General features: G+C 41.2%; 1 protein-coding gene across 2 annotated transcripts in view; it reads left to right on the forward strand.

Moving 5' to 3' along the window:
* The first annotated feature begins 17,067 nt into the window (after nucleotides 1–17,067).
* Nucleotides 17,068–20,458, forward strand: part of Uch (Ubiquitin carboxyl-terminal hydrolase) — a 29,436-nt gene continuing 26,045 nt past the window's right edge. For both annotated transcript variants that reach the window (XM_080268828.1, XM_080268829.1), the window contains exon 1: nucleotides 17,068–17,190. In XM_080268828.1, the coding sequence (XP_080124954.1) occupies nucleotides 17,155–17,190 (36 nt within the window). In that variant the 5' untranslated portion in view covers nucleotides 17,068–17,154. The remainder of the gene's footprint in view (nucleotides 17,191–20,458) is intronic.

A 20,458-nucleotide genomic window follows, 5' to 3' on the forward strand; every position in this document is an offset into this window, starting at 1 on the left:
TACGTGTCTGTTGCAAATATAATAATAATAATAATAACAACAACAACAACAACAGCAACAACGGCAACCATCATCATCATCATCATCATCATCATCATCATCATCATCATCTCCCAGGGGTTTGTTTATCTCAGCTTTGACACCTTCACAGTTAGGATTTCTTTCAGCTCAAACACGTATTCTATTCTCGTTTCACTTTAACTTGGAGTAAAATTGCCATCTCTCCATCTTGAATCGCGAGTTTTGACAAGAAAATAACAAAAAAATAATGTGCGAGTCACGAAGAAGTGCTAGGGAAATGAGGAAGAGTTGTACTGTTGACTTTTTTTGCCATCAGCTACGTGAAATGAGCTGCAAAAGGACGAAAATCTGGGTCAAGTTAAGGTGAAAGGATTACAGTGTTAGCCTCAGTGAAGTACAGAGAAACTACGATTTACCCAGTTCCGTCTGAAGAAAACTGACAACTGACGAAATACAGTGAAAACCCCATCTCGACTTGTGCGTATTTCAGATGGTTTCGATTTCTTCGCTTTGTATTCGTTCAAATTTGGGGAAGATACTTATTTCTCTCTCTGTATCTATGTTTTCCGAAGCAGCGAACGATTAGTCGATATAGATTTTGACACGAAATTTCTGTATCGCGTAAACTCTGATCTGATAATAACCCTTAACGCCTCCTAGCTCAGGTTATGGCCAGGTGTAGTCAGACTGGAGGGTTGATTTGACTAGTGACCAAGGAGACTCATTCCTATTTGAATTTCATGGGACCTCGAGTCAGGATGAGGGAGTGGCCTAGTTCTGTCAGATGAAAAAAAGCTTAGTATATTTCTCAGCTAAGTAAAATCGTCTGGTATAACCCTAAGTGTAAACAGGGAAGCCCTTTGGATATTAACAATTTCATGAAGAGAGCTGTACAGTACTTGTGGCTTAAAAGCGCCGTATGGAAAAGTAGAAAGAGAGAGAGAGAGAGAGAGAGAGAGAGACCGATATTCTTTCATTCCCCAGATAACAACAGACGAATCTCATTATCCAAATATATATAAATTGAGTGTCAGAGATAAAATTGCATCATTAAGACCTACCCTTAATATTGTAAATAAAGGTCCTACCCCAGGATCATTAGGAGTGGCTTTATTGGGAGGTCAAAGGCTATAAAGTCTAATAATAAAGTTGGGACACTCCTTGCAAAATAAAGATTACAGGATATAGATAGTAAACACATATGGTAAACACATAAACGGTAAACATATAAGGTAAACACAAGTGGGTTTACATAAACAAAACAAACAGAGGTAGCCATGAGGATATTCAAAAATCGGACTACGGTAGAACTTGGACCAAAAATATTTCATCTCTTTCCATTATAGTCTTTTCTAGTGCTGCCAAGATCTATGCCCGTTTTACTTCAACTTGGCCTAAAATTACCCTCTCTATCTTGAATTCTGAGGTGTGGCAATAGATTAGCACTGGAATACGATGCTAGTCACGAAGCAGTGCTGTGGAAAGGGTGTAGAACTATAGTACTGTCCTGTTTTTGCCACTGAGCTACGTGAAATAAGTTACAAAAGGTCGAAAATCTGGGCCAAGTTAGAGTAAAAATAATGTAGTAAATAACCTTTTCATGAACGGGATAACTTTAGTGCTCTGTTCCATTTGACGCTGATTAAATTTTTTACTTATTTACTTATTCTTACTTAATTGTTAGTTTTTCTTTTACTTATTATTTATCACTTAAATTACTTACATTAAAGATGGCTGTTAAAGAAAGCAAAACCATCCTTTTGCCTAGTTAGACTCAAGGCAATAGTAGTACCATAATAATCCAACTCTTCCAATCACGTAAATATCCAATCACGGTCACTGCTGATGTTAAATGTCCTTAGCTTCTGTTTTCATTCACAAAAAATATCATAAATGGATAATGGGGAAGTAGGGCCACGTAGGTGAATTATGTATTGTAATGTTGTGGTTTTCTTCTGTTATTTTGGTTTTTATAGCATCATATTAGAGAATAGTCATACCATTTCGTCACAGCATCACAGGATCATCTCAGCATCATCACAGCATCAGCATCATCTCAGCATCATCACAGCATCAGCATCATCTCAACATCATCACAACATCAGCATCATCTCAGCATCATCACAGCATCAGCAGCATCTCAGCAGCATCACAGCATCATCATATCATCTTAGCATCATCACAGCATCACCATATCATCTCAGCATCATCACAGCATCACCATATCATCTCAGCATCATCACATCTCCTTCCTTCCTTTACTCGCACCTCTTCTACTATCCTTACCTTTCTCTCCTCTCTTTTATTTATTTCATTCATTTTCTTTACTCTCAACCTCTCCATTTTCTACGATACTGGCATTCCTTTTAACTTGGCCTAAAATTGCCATCTCTCCATTTTCATTGCTGAGTTGTAACAGTAGATTAACACTAGAATATGATGCTAGTCACGAAGAAGTGCGATGCAAAGGATGTAGTATCGTCGTAGTGGGTTTTTCTGCCACTGAGCTACGTGAAATAAGCTGCGAAGGGACGAAAATCTGGGCCAGGTTACGATTTTAAAAAAAATAGCTTTCGTTCTTCCCGTCTCTCTCTCTCTCTCTCTCTCTCTCTCTCTCTCTCTCTCTCTCTCTCTCTCTCTCTCTCATTCTACCCATTCTCCAACGTCTTTTCCTCCTTTCCTTTCCCACACACCCTCTAACCCCCCCATCTCCACCCTCACTCTCTCCTCCCTTACCCTTTCTTCCACCCTCACCCCTCTCCACCTCCCTCCTCCCTTTTCCAACTAGCTTCACCTCTCCTCTCCCCCCCCCCTTTTTTTTTCTCTCTCTCATTCCATTCTATCTACCTGGTTTCCCTCCCTCCACCCTCACCCTCACCCTCCCTACCCACACTCAGCGCCTCTCTCATACTTTCCTTATACCCGTACTTTCACCCTCATCCTAGCCTTCCTTAACCTACCCCTCTCTCCCTCTACCTTCTTTATCCCTCCTCCCTCACCCTCGCCCTCCCTGACCCTTCCCCCTCACCCTCCATCTCCCTCACCCTTCCCTTCTCTAACTGCCACCAGCCTCTCCAACCTCCACTTCTTCCTCTTTCCCTTCTCTCCTCCCACCTATCACTCTTCCTTTTTCCCTTCATCCATCCTTACCTCCCTGCCCTTTCCCCCCCCCCAGAGGAGCAGGTAGGCCCCATGAATGAATTACCAACACCACGGGGGGCAATACAACCCCCGTGGCTTGCCCCCGCCCCTCTTGCCTCTCACCCTTTCTCGCTCTTTGATTAATTTGTTCATTTTGTTTCATGTATCGTGGTGGAGGAGAAGGAAAGGGCAGAGCTGAGGCCTGGGTGAATGTGTGAGTGAGTGAGTGAGTCAGTGAGTGGGTGAGGAAGTGAGTGAGTGAGTGGACAGTGACTTGTGGTTGAGTGTGTCGCTGAGTTTTGAGTATGGATTGAGTGTCTGAGTGATAGGGTCTTTTCTGTGTGGTATGTGTGTGTGGGAGTGGATGTGTGGATGTGTATGTGGGTAAATGGTGGTGAGTGAGTGAGTGGCAGGGTGAATTCTGAGTGAGTGGTGAGTGAACGGTGGGTAGGTGACGTGTGGGTGAGTTTGCGTGAGCTGTGAATGTGTGTGATTAGATCTGTTTCTGTGTAATGTAAGTTAGTGATGATGAATGTGATGAGTGAGTGTGTGGATGAGTTTTGAGTGTGTAGTGAGTGTCTGAATATGAGTAGTGTCTGAGTAACATGTGATAGTGATGATGAATGTGTGGCTGAGTGAGTGTGTGGTGTCATGAGTGCGTGAGAGATAGAATTCTTCCAGACGTAATATATGTTAATGGTGATGTGGGTGAGTGGATGGGAGGATAGTGAGTGGCAGGTAAATGCATCGTGAATAAGTGGTGATTGGTGATTGAGTGTGTGGGCGAGGTTTGAGTGGGCAGTGAATATTTGAGGGAAAAGATCCGTCTGTTTTTTATCTGTGCTTAGTGATGATGATTGTATGTGTGAGTGGTCATGAATGTGAAGGTGAATGGTGAATGATTCGGGGAGTGATGTGTGTGTGTGTGTGTGTGTGTGTGTGTGTGTGTGTGTGTGTGTGTGTGTGTGTGTGTGTGTGTGTGTGTGTGTGTGTGTGTGTGTGTGTGTGTTAATGGAGAGGAGGGAAGGTAGGAGTGAGAAGGGAAGGGACAGCTTATACATACTAAAAATAGTGAGAGTGAATGGTTAACGGGCAGCTTTACGTGTGTGTGTGTGTGTGTGTGTGTGTGTGTGTGTGTGTGTGTGTGTGTGTGTGTGTGTGTGTGTGAGAGAGAGAGAGAGAGAGAGAGATAGAGAATCGAAGGAAGAAAATGACCAGAGGGAGAGAGGAAGTCCAGGAACGGAGGGAGGGGCGACAGGGGGCCAATAGTCGGAAATTTTTCTCATAGATATTCATCGTAATCTCGGCATGAGGTGGCGTGGCGCTCTCTCCAACATGCTCCTCTCACTTTACTCTCTCCTTCGCTCTCTCCTTCTCTCTCTAGCCTCCTTTCTTTACATTTCCTTTCAGTTTCCTCCTCCTACTCCTCCTTTCTCCCAGTGTCCTCCTGTCTACACTCCTTCTCTTTAATTTCATCTTGGGCTGCTCATCTCTACCATCCTCTCTTTACATATCCTCTCAGCCTCCTCCTCTCTAACATCCTCTCTTTACGTCTCCTCTTAATCTTCCTCTCTTCTTTCGTTCTCTGTCGCATCTTCTCACTTCACAGTACCTCATCTCAAACATCCTCGTTTCCTTTTGGTGCTTTCGTAGTGATAATGTTTGGTTGTATGGAAGTCGTGCATTTTTCTCTCGTCTGTCTGTAGTGGAATGTGCTTGATATTTAACTTTTTTTTTTTTTCATAATCGTTGGTTGGATAGAAGCTTTGGTGGCACATTTGAAAGATATATACAAATCGGACTTACGTAGGTAATTTTTTATCCCCTTCCTGTTATTAGCTATATTAGAACACCACGTCACGCCTCTACACCATCTGGAACACTGTGATGCATGGATGTTGTGACTCTACTCTAGGTTGAAATATACGACAGAATTTGTTGATGAAGTTAGAGAGAAGCATACGGATATAACAGAGTCACATTAGTATATCCCAGGACATAGTTTTGACAAAAGATAGGACAGAATATCATGCGTACCTCGAAGCTCAAATAAAATGAAGGATAGAATTACTGCACGTCACACAGCACATTCAGCTTATATAGTATGTGGCAAAATTACCTCATGGAACTTTTTTTTTTTTTTCCAATTAATTTACGCAAGACAGATGCAACGGTAAAGATTTGCATCATTCTGGCCGTGTATTCAGGGCCACTTCTTTTTTCTTTCATTTCGTATCCATACCACTTTTCCAAACTTTTCTTGATTTCTTTCCTCTATCCAACTTTCCAAAGTCATTTCCATGAAAATACCTGTAGAGTACATCCATGCAGCTTGGGTATTATTATTATTATTATTATTATTATTATTAGTGGTAGTAGTAGTAGTAGTAGTAGTAGCAGTAGTACTTGTCCTAGTTTCCTTCCCATCTTAATTTTATTCCTGCTTGTTTTCTTTAACCCCTTCAGTACTGTGAAGTGCTTTAGTTTTTATTCTCTCTCTCTCTCTCTCTCTCTCTCTCTCTCTCTCTCTCTCTCTCTCTCTCCAGACGATTTTACTCAACTTTGGAGGGACAGATAGAGCTAGGAGGATTAGAGACAGCTTCAGGAACCCCTCCAGTACGACAGGCCTCAGTTAAATACAATGGTCCCAAAGAAGTAGGAATAAATCGAATAAACTAACAGATTAAGTCACTCGATGGAAGGGATTAAGAAGCAACCAACATACACAAGCATATCCCGTCTCATACTAAGTTCCTGTTCCGTAACGTAGCATATTCAAACTCAAACATACCCTTCTGTAAATGTCCTCACTGCGATATACTCCGTCTTCCTTATTTAGCTGATGACCAGTTTCTGAACCATGAGTTTCAGTTTCTCTCCTTATCATTAATCCGGCAGTGTTTCTCGAGTGTACAGTGGTTAGCTTGTGTGTGTGTGTGTGTGTGTGTGTGTGTGTGTGTGTGTGTGTGTGTGTGTGTGTGTGTGTGTGTGTGTGTGTGTGTGTGTGTGTGTGTGTTTCAGATTCATCACTTTAACTCACTGACTGCGGTGAGTGTCTCTAGGACGGATAAAGTTGTTTTGTCTTTGTTGGAATTTGAGAGAAAGTTATCAGTTTTCATCCAAAGCTTATATCCACTCATGCCCCCTCTCTCACCCACCTATACCTGGCCATCCACACCCATTATCCCCCACCCACACCCTCCCACACCCTCTCTCATCATCCACCTACCCATCCACACACCCCCACCCTTCCTTCACACATCTGCACACTCACTCCTTACCTTTTCCTCACCCACACTCAATCATTCATCTCCTACCCACACCCTCTCCCATCACCCACCCACCTATTCACACCCACCCTCCACCCACATCCAACCCCCACTCACCCACACCCTCACCAACCAAGCAACCCACACCCTTCCCCCCATTCCTCCTTACCCATATCCTCCCATCCTTTCCCCATCTACACCCTTCCACACCTCTCCCACCCACACCTAGATACCCACCATATCTTACCCATCCACATCCACACTCACCTTTCTCATTCCATATCCATCCACCAGCTTACCAACAAATCCTCCCCTCTTCTCTCTCTCTCTCTCTCTCTCTCTCTCTCTCTCTCTCTCTCTCTCACCTTCCCCTTCCCTCCTCCACCCTTCCCCATCCTCTACACACACCCTCACCCAACCTACACCCATTCCTCCTCCTCTTTCACCCTCTCCCACCCTCTCTGTCACTCTCCCCTCCCCCCACCCTCTCTAACCCTCTCTCTCATCCTCCCCCACCCTCTCTAACCCTCTTTCTCCCCCTCCCCCACCCTCTTTCTCCCCCTCCCCCACCCTCTCTCATCACCCAATTCATTATCAAACACAAGGTAAAGGTCGTGGGCCAATTGTAACATTTGCCATCTCATTCTTGACCAATAAGAAGGATCGAACCCGTAGCCTGTCTGCTTAAGAGTTGCCAGATAACAACATAGCAAGAAAGCGCTACGTTCAGGAAAAGTCAATAAATCGCTAAAAATAAGAGTAAAATCCCTAAAATGTCGAAGGAATTTAGATAAAGGTGATAGTGGTGGTCAGAATTTTGCGCTACGTTAGTGTAAATTCCGCTAGATCTGATGTTAAAAGCGCTACATTGAAATCTTTGGTAATCTAGCGACTGTGGTAGAGAGCCAATCAGGAATGGCGGCCATCTTGGGACACGCCCACCGCCGCCAGCCGCCACCGCCACTCCATCTCGCCACTACCACCATCCCCACTCCTCCACCCCCACCACCATCCCCACTCCTCCACCCCCACCCCTCCATCTCCACTCATCCTCCACCCCCCATGCAAACTCTTGGAATCGTGTTTATCAAGGCTCCTAACTAACTTCCAAGATAAACAGACCTCCATAGCAGTTTACTCTTATCAGGAATCATTATCTTTTGTATTTTTCACGCTGATATTTTCTCAAGTTAGCTGTTGGGTGTTTGGTATCTATATCAGTAAAGGCAAAAAATAAATAAATATATAAATTAAAATGCACAAGTAGTCACATATACTGTAAACTTAAACGAAAATGGGTAAATAAATAAATCCCCAAACGCCTTATTCATAAATCTTATCAGATTTGAGATGTCTGTAAGATAGCTTGTTTTGTTACTACTTTCCTCTTCACTCATACACGACCCAAACACTTCATAACTACAATCGTAATGAATAGTGAAAAATACGACAATGAAAAATTATTCATGGTGTTTTGGACTACTACAGACACTTCTTTATCGTAAAATAATAATAATAATAATAAAAATAATAATAATAATAATGATCATGATAACAGTAACTAGAATTCTGAAATAGCTGAAGCCATGTTCAAGGAACCCCACTTTCGAGATGGAAATACCTCTGTTATCACTGTAGACCTAATATTAAGGGCCATTTGGCATGACTCAAAAATTTTTACGGATTTTGACCTGTGACCTTGAGATCAAGGTCAAGGTCATTCATACTATGCAGATCACGTTCACTCATAACCCACTACATTTCCACCGAGTGTGGTCAAAATCGGCCAAATGCTTTCCGATTTAGAACTTTCGGGCATGAGGCGGCTATTTTGATTTTCCTTAGTATCTCAGAAAGTACTTGCTGGATCTCAGTATCAACCCCCAGGTGCACCAGTATATGTTGACAACTACATTCTGCAAAATTTGCAAAGCAAGCGATTCAGTACTTTTTGCTGCGCAGGAGAGCAAATAATTGAAAAATAACATAGAGGGCGCTAGTGCGACGCTAGTAGAAAAAAAAAAAATGCGTCAAAAGAAGCCTGCAACCAAGATACATCACTCTTAAAAATTTCAAGTCTTTATCTTGAACGGACTTGGAATGCCAGCCTTCTAGACTTCCCCCCCCCAAAAAAAAAAAAGAAACAATATCTACAATATCAATAAGAACTCCAAAGAATGTGTGGACTTCTTAATGATAATATATATAACGAACGCCGTAAAACTGTTCAAGGACAATTTTGATAGAGAAAAGCTTCCGACAGCCATTGCCTACTACCAGCCGAGCTCTAAAGGGACCTTGAGGTCACTGATCTTCTGCATCAGGATCTACGAGTATAAGTGCATCATGTTTGGTGGCTCTAGCTTTTTTCTTTCATGTAAAATCAGGTGACCTCTCTGCCTTCCGGTGTAGTACAAAGTTTTGGACCACAGGTGATCTCAGAAAACAATGACCCGATCTGGACTATATTAAGCACTGCATTCTGGCCATGTCCCAGGTGTATGCCATAAAAATCTCAGCCCTCTAACTTAAGTGCATATGAGCTTTAGGGTCACTTTTTATCCTGATCCTATCCGGGTCCCGGTTGTCGGATCAGGAGGATATTATTGCTCAGATGAAGCGGCCAACGAGTAGGATAATATGGCAAAGAATGATTGCTGTAGCTCAAACGGTATGCGAATGGCAGTGATTTAGATCTTCCATAGAATAATAATATCACTGACAAAAGCAAGAGAACTTCCCACCGGGATGTGGGAAGTTTTAATAATCCGTGAATTCCTGCCCAACATTTGTTGCCGGAGAGTTGAGAATTTTGGCACAAAGTTGAATAATTGTACCTTGTTTGTTGCAGGTATTTTGTGTGTGTGTGTGTGTGTGTGTGTGTGTGTGTGTGTGTGTGTGTGTGTGTGTGTGTGTGTGTGTGTGTTCTTATATGCTTCACTCCTACAGTTCACTCCTTCTTCAGTTCTGCTAAATTAATATCCATGTCTTGCTTTCTTCCTCATTCCATTACCATATCAAGTTATATTCTTCTTGGCCTTCCACTTCTCTTCTTACCTGCAAACTAACTTACCTTTGCCCTTATCACCACCCTAGCAACATACTTACTTTCCGTAAAAACTAACTCATCTTTGCCCTTATCACCATCCCAGCAACTTATTATTATCTCTGTAAACTCTAACTCTCCTTTGCCCTTAACGCCATCCAAGCTACATATTTTCTGTCTGTAAAAACTAACCTAACATTTGCCCATATCACTTGCCCTTATAACCTCCATAGCAACATTATCTTTTTATGTGGCCATACCATACCAGCACACATTCTTCTTTCCTTTAATCAGTAGCTTTTTTTTTTCTTTTTTTAATCCACAAATTTCAGGATTCTTTATGCTTCTGAACCTGTCCAATCTACAACCAATTATATTCCTAAACAGTTCCATTTATTTATTTACTTATCAGTTTATTTGTGTGTGTGTGTGTGTGTGTGTGTGTGTGTGTGTGTGTGTGTGTGTGTGTGTGTGAGAGAGAGAGAGAAAAAAATAATAATAATAATAACTCATACAGTTCTAATCCGATTTGAACCAAACTAAGTGGAAGAGTTGAGAGTCAGACAAAGGGTTGACCTATTGTTTTTTAGTACAGTGCATCGAAGGTCAAGGTCATATGGCAAGGTAAATTTAATTATTTTTTTATTCTTTTTAGAAATTGGTGAGATGAATGACGGCAAGGTAAGAAAGAGGTAATTTGAATTTTAAGACGATCAGGCAAGGGTCAAAGTAATATAATTAGATTTAAATTTGACTCTATAATTCAAGTAGATTTATTTCGATTTGGAGCAGACTTGGTGGAGGGGATGAGGGTCAAAGAAAAATTAAATAGATTTAGTGGACTAAAAAGTTCACAGGGCAAAATTAAATGCTTGACTTTTAGACCAACGGCAAGGCATGGGTGCTGGATTCTGTGCCCCCCCTCCTCTCTCTCTCTCTCTCTCTCTCTCTCTATCTCTATCTCTATCTATCTATCTATCTATCTATCTTTTCTTTGCATTTCCATACGGTGTTTTCAACTTGAAGTACATCTCGCTTTCCATGAAGTTGTTATTATCCAAAGTTTTTCACGATGCTCATTTAGACTGACCATGAGCCGCGAGGTGGGAGATTAAGATGCTGACAGGGAGCATAAAGAGTTGTACGAGTAATACTGAAGCTCCCTATGGATGACGATGAGTGTAACAGATTTCATTATTATTAAGTCATATCACCAAATTATGGCGCTTGATGGTTTTATGAGTAATTATGGCGCTCCAGTCGGATTGAACCTGTGTAGATTTATATCCAAGGGGTGGTTGGGATTTACTGTTCACGTTATGCCATTCAGGGATGAGTGAGGCGGTCACTCTCATCTTAAAAGTCAGGACCAACTTGCCTATCGCCGGGCTCCTACGCTCCTCATATAGGGCAACGTGGGATTGGATGATGGATGGATGGATGGATTTATCTACTTCCAGGCAGTGGCGTTGCAAGGTTTTCAAAAATGCGGAGGGGTGGGGGGGACAAGGTAGGGACAATTTCAAATGGGAAGGGACCAGTGAGGAGGCATGGGTCTGACTGGAGGGGGGTCCTGGCCCCTCAGCTCTCTTGGATACGCCACTGCCACTACAAGAGTTTTATCCCCCTAGATCACCCCCATTATGCATTATTATCGAACATTAGCAGAGGAACTGTGTATGATTTATGCAGCACGTACGATCACAGAACATGCAGCCACGTGGAGAGCATGGAGAATGAGAGACTGGCTAGGAGAGTGCATGTGAGTAGGGTGGTGGAGGGGGTGAAGAGGGAGAATAAGGATGAGATGTATCGATGAGGTGGAGAGGCATATGAGTAAGGGGGTGTGAGTTGGTAGGAGAAGCCTGATGACAGAGAACAAAATGACATGGAGGTGATTCGTCTGTGGCCACCTCTTTTGAGATTAAGGCGTCTGGCGATAAACGGATGGACACAGACAGACACAGACAAACAGACAGCTAGGTAGGTAGATAAATAGATTGATTGACTGATTGATAGGTAGATAGATAGGTAGGTAGATAGGTAGGTAGGTAAATAGACAGGTAGGTGGGTAGACAGGTAGACAGACAGACAGACAGACAGACAGACAGACAGATAGATAGAGAGAGAGACAGAAAAATAGACAGGCAGATCGACAGAGCGATATATGGACAGTGAGATAGATTCATTGATACCAATCGGGGTGTAGACCTTTTCCTTAAACGTTCCCATCTCCCATAAATGACGAGGCTCCGCCAGAGGGGAAGAGGAGACCTAAATTTAACCTAATCAAACCGAACCTAACCTGACCTAATCTAACCTAACCTAAGCTAACTTGACCTAACCTGATCTGGACTAACCTAACCTAGCCTGACCTGACCTATAACCTAACTACAGGGTGACCTAAAATGGATGCAGCTCATAAATAGGAAGACGTAGTGACATCACTCGTGGGGAGCAATGGTTCCAGCAGGATGGGGCCACCCCACACATGTCAGACCAAACATTGATGTGGCTGTGGCAACGATTCGCGGATAGACTGATCAGTAGGTGTGACCCTGAGTGGGCCCCACAATCACCCAAACTGAATCCCCGAGATTTCTATCTGTGGGGTTTTCTGAAGGATCATGTTTATGAAAACTACCCCCAGACAATGAGAGACCTGAAAACAGAAATCACGGCCAACATCAGGGCCGTCCCAAGAGAGGAGTGTGTCCGCGTAGTTGACAATTTCGCATTCAGGAGTTCCTGCGACGTCGAGGTGGTCATTTGGAACACATTTTGAAAAGGTCATAAAAGAACAGATCATTTGAACTGCAGAACCCAAACTTTCAGGACTGTTTTGGTATCAACTCAGCTTTACATAAATGCAAAAATAAAGCAAATCTCTTATCAGCTGAGTAAATGACACACGCTTTTATAGGTTGGATTCATTTTTGGTCACCCTATATATATGAACCATTTTGTATAATAAGACGACAAAAATAAGAATGGGAAGGAGAGAAATAGAGAAGAGACAAAAATGAGATGTACACTGAGAAAAGGAGGTAGGTGAAGAGACAAGAGGGTAAGGAAAGAGTGGATGGGGATACTGGAAGAAATCTGAGTGTAAAATGGAAGAAATGTAAGATACTGTTTTGAAAGGCAGTCAAGAAAGTAAGACAAGTTGAGAAGGGAAATAGCAAAAGGGTAAAAGATAAACATAGCAGAATGTTGGTTTTGAGAGAGTGATGGAAACAGCATTTTAAGTAACCAATGAATGTAGAGAAAGAAAGATCACAAGTGTAAGTGGTTGAGGGCCTGTTCGGAGGAGAGAGGCCAACAGGGAGGAAGAAATAAGAAGAATGGAAGTAGTCGAAGCAATGAAGGAAATGAAAATGAGGAAAGCACCAGGAATTGATGGAGTGTGCGGCGAGGGAGAGATTGTAATTAATTGGATATGGAAGATGTGCAGATTGGTCTGGGAGGAAGGTAGAGTTCCAGAGGAGTGGAAGTTAAGTATATATAATAGTTCCCCCAGCACAAAGAAAATGGGGGAAGGAAAATAGTTTGGTTATCATGGGTATATATTTGTCTTCATAGTGTAATGGGAAAAATATATGGCTGGATATTTGTTGTCAGAGATAACTGAAGAATTAGTTGGAGAGAAACAAGGGGAGTTTTAGGGGGGAGAGGGGATGTGTAGATCAAGTATTCGTTCTGAGATGCTTAGTGGAAAGGTATTTAGACAGGGGAAAGAAGTTACATGCGGCCTTCACAGATCTAGAAAAGTATATTACAGAGTAGACAAACAAGAAATGTGGAAGGTACTGAAAATACATGGAGTAGATGGAAAACTGATGAATGTTGTTAAGAGTATGTATGAGGAGGCACGGGCTGCAGTGTATATGGAAAGTGAATTTAGTGAGTTCCATGATCTGAGTTTTGGTCTGATACAGGGATGTGCCATGTCTCCCTGGATGTTTTATATGTATGTGGATGGTGTTATAAAAGAAAAACAAGGTGGGGTAGTGGATGCTGGAATATTCTTACTGATAGAGGGTAGGGTTTGAAAACTGTATGTAATCTTGTTTGTTGATGATACTGTATTATTAACTGAAGATGAAGTTGAGCCTCAAGGTTTGGCGGATGAGTTAAGAAGTGTGTGGAAATCTAAACTTGAATGCAGCAGAGAGTAAAATCATGGTCACTGGGAGAAAATAATGATCACATGAGAGAATGGACAATGTGGCCGGGTGGTCGGGAAATTGAGAATGTCCTTGCCTTCAGATATCAGTGTAATGTGACCAGCGAAGATAAAAATTTAGAGGGTGAAGTGTATGATAATGTAGGGCAGGGTAGAAAGTTGCTGGTTCACTGAAGGCAGTAACAGAGAATAGAGTAGTGAGTGTGGAAGCAAAAAAGTCGCTGCAGGACAGAACTGTGATCCCCACTCCAACATAAGGAGGTGACGCTTGGACAGTATGTTGAATTATGTGGAGATACAGAGAATGAGGAAGTGAAAACACAGACTTGGTGTTCATGTGGATGAGCCAGAAAGCAGTAGGAGCAATACTTTGAGATGCTTTGTCCATCTGAAGAAAAAGAAGGACGAGAGAGTGAGTAGGAGAGTGCAAGTGTGCAAGGTGGAGGGGAAGGGGGAGACCAAGGATGTGTTGGAGGGATGAGGTGGAGAGGTACGAGTAGGCTATATGAGTGAGGGGAGAGTCTGATGGCAAAGGGCAGGGTGACATGGAGGCGATTCGTTTGTGGCCATCCCACAACCGATTATGGCGTCTGGCGATACTTAGCTGGCTAGCCAGGTGGGTAAAGAGATAGAGAAATGTTCCGTATATTCGAGCCGTAGCTGCCTCTTCGTTTTACACATGTCACTGGTACTAAATTCATTTTCTGTGTAAATATGGCTAGAGAAAACGAACAACAAGTAAAGTTTTGATGGACCAACTTAGTTGTATATCAACACACGAGTTGAACAAGATGCCAGTCCCACTGGGAGAATGCTTCATGTGTTTGTGCGATAAAAAATAGCAGTGTTTTTTTACTTGTTTAATCATAGGAGTACAATAATATAGGCAAGTTCCAGACCAGAAATATAGGCCGGTGCAAATACAGTAATATATTTATCGCATATATTTGGATAAAGTATAAATTCACTCATTTGCTACTCATGGGTCTGCTAAAAATAGGAGGACGTACCCTCACACCACCCACACTAAATGCGTGCTCGTTCATATTGTTTGTTGGAGTGAGGCAGGTCACTGCGGTAAATACTGCATCATGTTGGGGTATGTGGCACAACGTAATGTTGAGATATGTGGCACACTGTAGATAATATTGGGACATGTGGCATCACTGTAGATAATGATGTGACGTGATAATGTGGATTATACAGAGGTATACGGCAACAGAGTAGTAATTATTGATATGGGAATGTTGGAGCATGTGGCACACTGTGAATAATGTCGTGCTATGTGGCACACTGAATAATGTTGAGTTATGTGGCACACTGGATAATACTGAGTTATGTGGCATACTGCATAATTCTAATGTTGATGTAGATAATGCTGGAGTATGGGCCAACACTTGATTATGATGGGTATGTGGCAAATGGCACAGAATGTTGAGGTATATGGCAGTACAATTTACATACCTTGGAATCATAATTAAAAGTCATACCGTCGAAATTATGTACATCAGAGGGACATGCTATTGAAAAACACTTATAGCATACTTTAAGAGAACATAAATCAGTATACATGAGCTTAAAAGCAAAGGCTGCCAAGTAACATAAAGGTAACTGAAGGAAGGATTAAACCTCACTCATGTATTGCTCCCAGTCACGTGCTATATTTTAAATTTCACATAATAGTATTCATTCAGTAGTATTTTAACTGGTTTTAAGCTGATATGCTTTTAAAATCATTCATAGTGTTTATTTGGTTTCATTCACAGGCCCCTCTAATTTTATTCATAACGGTATGTGCTCTTTAAATTTCATTCATCTCGGTTTGCCCACGTGCTTTTATTTACTATTTTACGGGTGTTTGTTGTTGTTTAAGGTATTTAAATTCTTGGTGCCACATCCTCTAACGTATATAATACAGTGTGCCATATAAAGATTATCCATCATAGTTTTACATGCCCTCAAATTATCTACCATCTTTCGTCTTACCCCCTGGATTCCTATGTTAAATAAACCTTTGTCTTTTAGCCAAGTTAGGCGAAATAACTTTTAAATTTGGCGGACCCTTCCATTTTCTTTTAATGAATTTAGGGTACACTCCTCTTCCGTAATAAAATACTATCGCTATCGTTCTGGAATATTTGCACAGCATATACAACGCAGTTCTATTTTCAACGCAGCTTTGAAAACGATCCCAAGGCTGTTTTTAAATTATGATCTGGAATGAAGTCGAGAAAACGCGATCTTTTCTACAATCATAAAGGAATGCTCCAGAAGGAAATGTCATTTTTTCCCGTGTTTATCACATTATCGCTCATCTAGGTTATTTCAGGGATACACAGTAAAATGGACCAGCATGTAAGTGTAAATGTACACTGTATTAAAGAAGCAGGATACGTTAAAATGATAATCCTATATTGTCTCGAACGTCTGGAAGGCAGTGAAAGGACGCGTCAGCACATAGTTGCCAAAGTCTATTTCAGAAATCTTGCTATACTTGCCCTAAAAGTCACTAGAACGTTGCTAAACTCAATATACTTCAGAAAATTGTTAAGTACTGCTAAAATCTTGAGAATTTGGATGAATGTTTGTATCGATCGAATATCGCTAAGTTTTTGTTAATACTACACGTTCTCAGACTCCCATTATTCGTTCAGTTGAATAAGATTGACTAATGCAAGCTGAAATAGAATCGTAGAGCTGTTCTGACCACGAGAGGGTTAGTGATGGTCATCTCTCAAGCTTCTGTTATTCACTTAGCTAAGTGAATCTAGCAGAGTTGTTCCGAATGCGACAGGTTAACTTCATCTGTCTGAAGTGTCTTACTAGTTTTATTCTGTTGGGGGCTATAGCGTATCTTGATCTGATAAATATTTATTGCTGAGAAGTTACAGAGTGCTTATGCAACAAAAGAAGGTGGTGGATCTTGCCACACACCTTCAGCAAGTAAAATGATATGCAGTCAGTGGTTTTGTAGAGGAAGGGATATTGAGCGATTAAATACCTCCAGTCGGAAAATTTCTTCTCAGTTTGAAATATAGAAGAGCGTAGGTTTTGTTATTTTCTCTCAGCTATACAAAATCGTCTGGCATTAACCTGAGAATACTTGGGGGCTAAAAATCGACGTTAAATGGAGGCGAACATCTCTCCATCTAGATTCTAGAACGTTGAGCAGAAAAAGTGATTAACTCAATAACATAGTGTTAGTCACGAAGACCTTTGGGGAAGGATACAGGGCCTTAGTTTGGTCTTATTCTGACACGGAAATACTGAAGTGCTCTGTAAAAGGGCGCAAAATTTCCTACAAATTGCAATGAATGAACTAGAGAGCTAACGGGGAAATACGCTAACCTAGCAACGCTGCGTCTGCTTCTGTGGTTTAAGCGACGCCACTCCCTGTCTGAGCCGCTTCAGTCACAGTGTTGCCGGTCATCGTTTGGGTACGCTTCCTCCCTTTGTTTTCTCCCTTGGCTGACTAAATTTCAAGTGGAAGAATGGTTCGCTGGCTGCCACTCGAGTCTAACCCTGAGGTACGTTGTTTGATGCGTTGTTTCGGTGCATGACAAAGCTTATTACACATTTACTTGCTGTGTTAAGGGAGGGTTGCATGAGGTCTTTTGTTGAATGATTTAAATACCTTCATGTAAACAATGGCCTAGCAACATGTATATTCCTATTCGGGACATACATAACGTGGATATCAATAGGTTACAAGAAATGAATCAAATGCATTTATTACGTAGCGACTTTCAAGTGTTAAAGAGCGTATTACCGGTATTATTTTTTGCCGGTTCACGGCTAAATGACGTAAAACAGTAACGCTGAAAGTATCTTTGATTGGTTGAAACATTATTATGGCCAGTTTATCTCATCGTCCAGCATTTATCTGTGATTTTTTTTTCATATCTCCATCATTACATAATACACAAGTCATTGTATTGTGTTTTTACAGCTGCACTGTATTTTAAGGTACCAGGTATTTTTGGATATTTATTTAGTCTTGTGAAGACTAAAGACCATTTATTTATAGAGAATAAGAATCAGACAGTAGTAATCATCATCAGCACAAGACACTTCACTGTAGGATAAATGGCATTCCCATGTTTCACCACTGACATATTGGATATCAGCTTATTCATCCCTGACCAGGCAGTTTTGCAGGCTCTTGCACCATCTCTGAGTTGCCACTAGTGTATTAGTTTAACCTGATAGTCCATGTATTATATTTTTGAGATGTGACTGTGTAGCGGGTTTTATATTACATGACTGATATATTTTTCCTGTTTCCAGAAGTTGTGAGGTAGTGGTTAACTGGCTTTTACACTTGGTTTGGCTTAGTTTATAGAAAACATCATCTCCATCCATGTGAGCCTCAATATGGGGATTCTCTTAGGAGGAAGGATGGTGCAATTTGATATGATTTGATTCACTGACACACATCCATTTGAGCTCCTTTTAACACCCTCATGCTTGTATAGCTTACTCTGTGCTAAATAACCAGTACTAGGGGATACCAGAAATGTTCCAAATATTTATGGGTTTGGTGATGCTGCTGAATAAAATTGGCTTTAGCTAGAATATAGAATTGTTCCAACCATGAGAGAGTATAATTGTGGTGATTAGATCTTTCGCCACTGTCAGAATACTTGCGTAGCTCTTTTTGTTCCGTGGCATAATGCTTAACTTTTGAACCATTTCCACTCTTACTTAGCATGCCAGATCTTGTAAGGATTTGGTTAGACTTTTTGTTTTTAACCCATGTTTTTAAACTCGGTAAATTGTAGATACGTTGCCACAAAGTTTCATTGCTCTCTTTAAAGCTGACTTTCTAGTTTCCCCAATTCACAGTAACAGTTGTATAGAAACAGTTGATGTTCTGGTACATACCTGTTAAGTTTAGCTGGCTCTGGTATTCTTTTTTATGATCAGGAAAACATTGCTTGGCTTATATAAACTGAGTTTCTGCAAATGTAACTTTCATCTTAGAGACTTATAACAATATGAAAAATATTGTTTAGCGCGTATACTTAAGAGATAGGTTCTTGTTTTTCATTTTGTTTAGCCTTTATACAGTTCTTCATAGACTCGGATCTCTGTTTTTCTTGTTGTGTAGCATGTCCAATATACCTTTCTTCTGTCATTGTCATTTGCTTGGCTTTTATGCCTCTTATTGGCATATTCATTTTTTGTTTATTATAATACCATGTGAAAAAAAATTTAGGAGGCTATTTTTTGCCTGTTATTGTCTCTGAACTGTATCCAAATTATGTAATGGTATGGTTATTTTTAAATAGCAGTAGAGATTGAACATGCTTATGAAAACAAGAGAGATGTGTACATGAAGTAGAAGTGTTGCTAGGAATAAATGAGACTGTAGCTTGGCCTGTGTCTATTGTAACATTAACTATATGAAGTACCCAGGTATAAATTTTATGTTGATATTCAGGTATGGTTGTTAATTGTGGCATTGTGTGATGTTTAGGTGCTGTTGAGCATTATTTATTTGGTCTTGCATTGGGTAAAATATTCCCCACCAGTCCAGCTTTGGGACCCATGGCATTGTATTCCTACTGAACCCATGTTATAGCATGCTCATATATCAGTTATTTGATCAGTGATGTGATTATCAGCAACAGAACTTTGTCATGAAGTGAGAGATATATACCATAAGCACAGTGAAGTATGTTGTATGTACCGGTACAGGTTTATGTAGGCTATGGGTGCTGCAAAACCACTTGGATGCACAGTACTTGAGTGTGACCACTGCAGGCAGGCATCAAAACAAATAGGTTCTTGTTAGAGTCTGTTTGTTATGGAGAGGTGTTAACATTAGGGGGTAGGAGTGCAAAAGGTGGAATGAGAAAGACCTGGGATGAGGTCATAGTGTGTGACCTCAGGGATAAGGAGGTTGCCAGAGATCAAGCAGCATGGAGGGCCACCGTTAGTTGACCAAGGGCGATGCATGTTGGAGCCTTTATAAGTAAAATGAAGTGAACCTGTAATTTTATTCCCAATATAATATAGTTATTCAGTTTGGGGGAGACTTAAAACCAGAGAATGTTAAATATACGGTAGTCTTTGGCTACTCTCATGCTGTAAGACAAGTTGCCTAATTGTCTGGATGTAGCAAGGATGAAATAACAAATATTAGTGAAGTGAAAGGTATTAAATTTTTGGCTAACTGTATTCCTTATGTGCCTCAGAGAGCTTCTCATAACTCCTTGTGTGTTGGTGACATCATAAAAATCTGGTTTATTCAATGAGGCATTAAAAGTTTGCAGCACAAATGTCAGGCCAGCTGCTGTGACGTTTCATTTTCGTTTTCATTTTTGAAGACTCCAATATGTTTGCATGCGTTGGCCTTGGTCACCCAATGGCTGCTGTCCATGCTGCTCAATCTCTGGCAGCTTCCCTATTTAGTCCCTAAGATCACACTCAGTGACCTCCTCCCAGGTCTTTTTCGGTTTTTCTCTTGCTACCCTACCCCTAACATTAATGCTTCTCACTTTCTGCTCCCAATTATTATTCTCCATCCTCTCCACATGCCCAAACCATCTTAATCTACCCCCCCTCATCACAACACCAATACACTCCAGTCCCATCCTACTGTTCACCACTACAATCTACCCCCCCTCATCACAACACCAATACACTCCAGTCCCATCCTACTGTTCACCACTACCATTCCCTCATCATTCTTCACACATTGCTCACCTATGATATCCCTATTCTCCCACTTTATCTGATTTGCCACTTTAAATATCATATATTTCTTTTCTCCACTATTTAGGTTATCAG

Source organism: Coenobita brevimanus, chromosome 29 (assembly GCF_032717465.1).
Source record: "Coenobita brevimanus isolate Jiangsu-jjx chromosome 29, ASM3271746v2, whole genome shotgun sequence".
Lineage (NCBI taxonomy): Eukaryota > Metazoa > Arthropoda > Malacostraca > Decapoda > Coenobitidae > Coenobita > Coenobita brevimanus.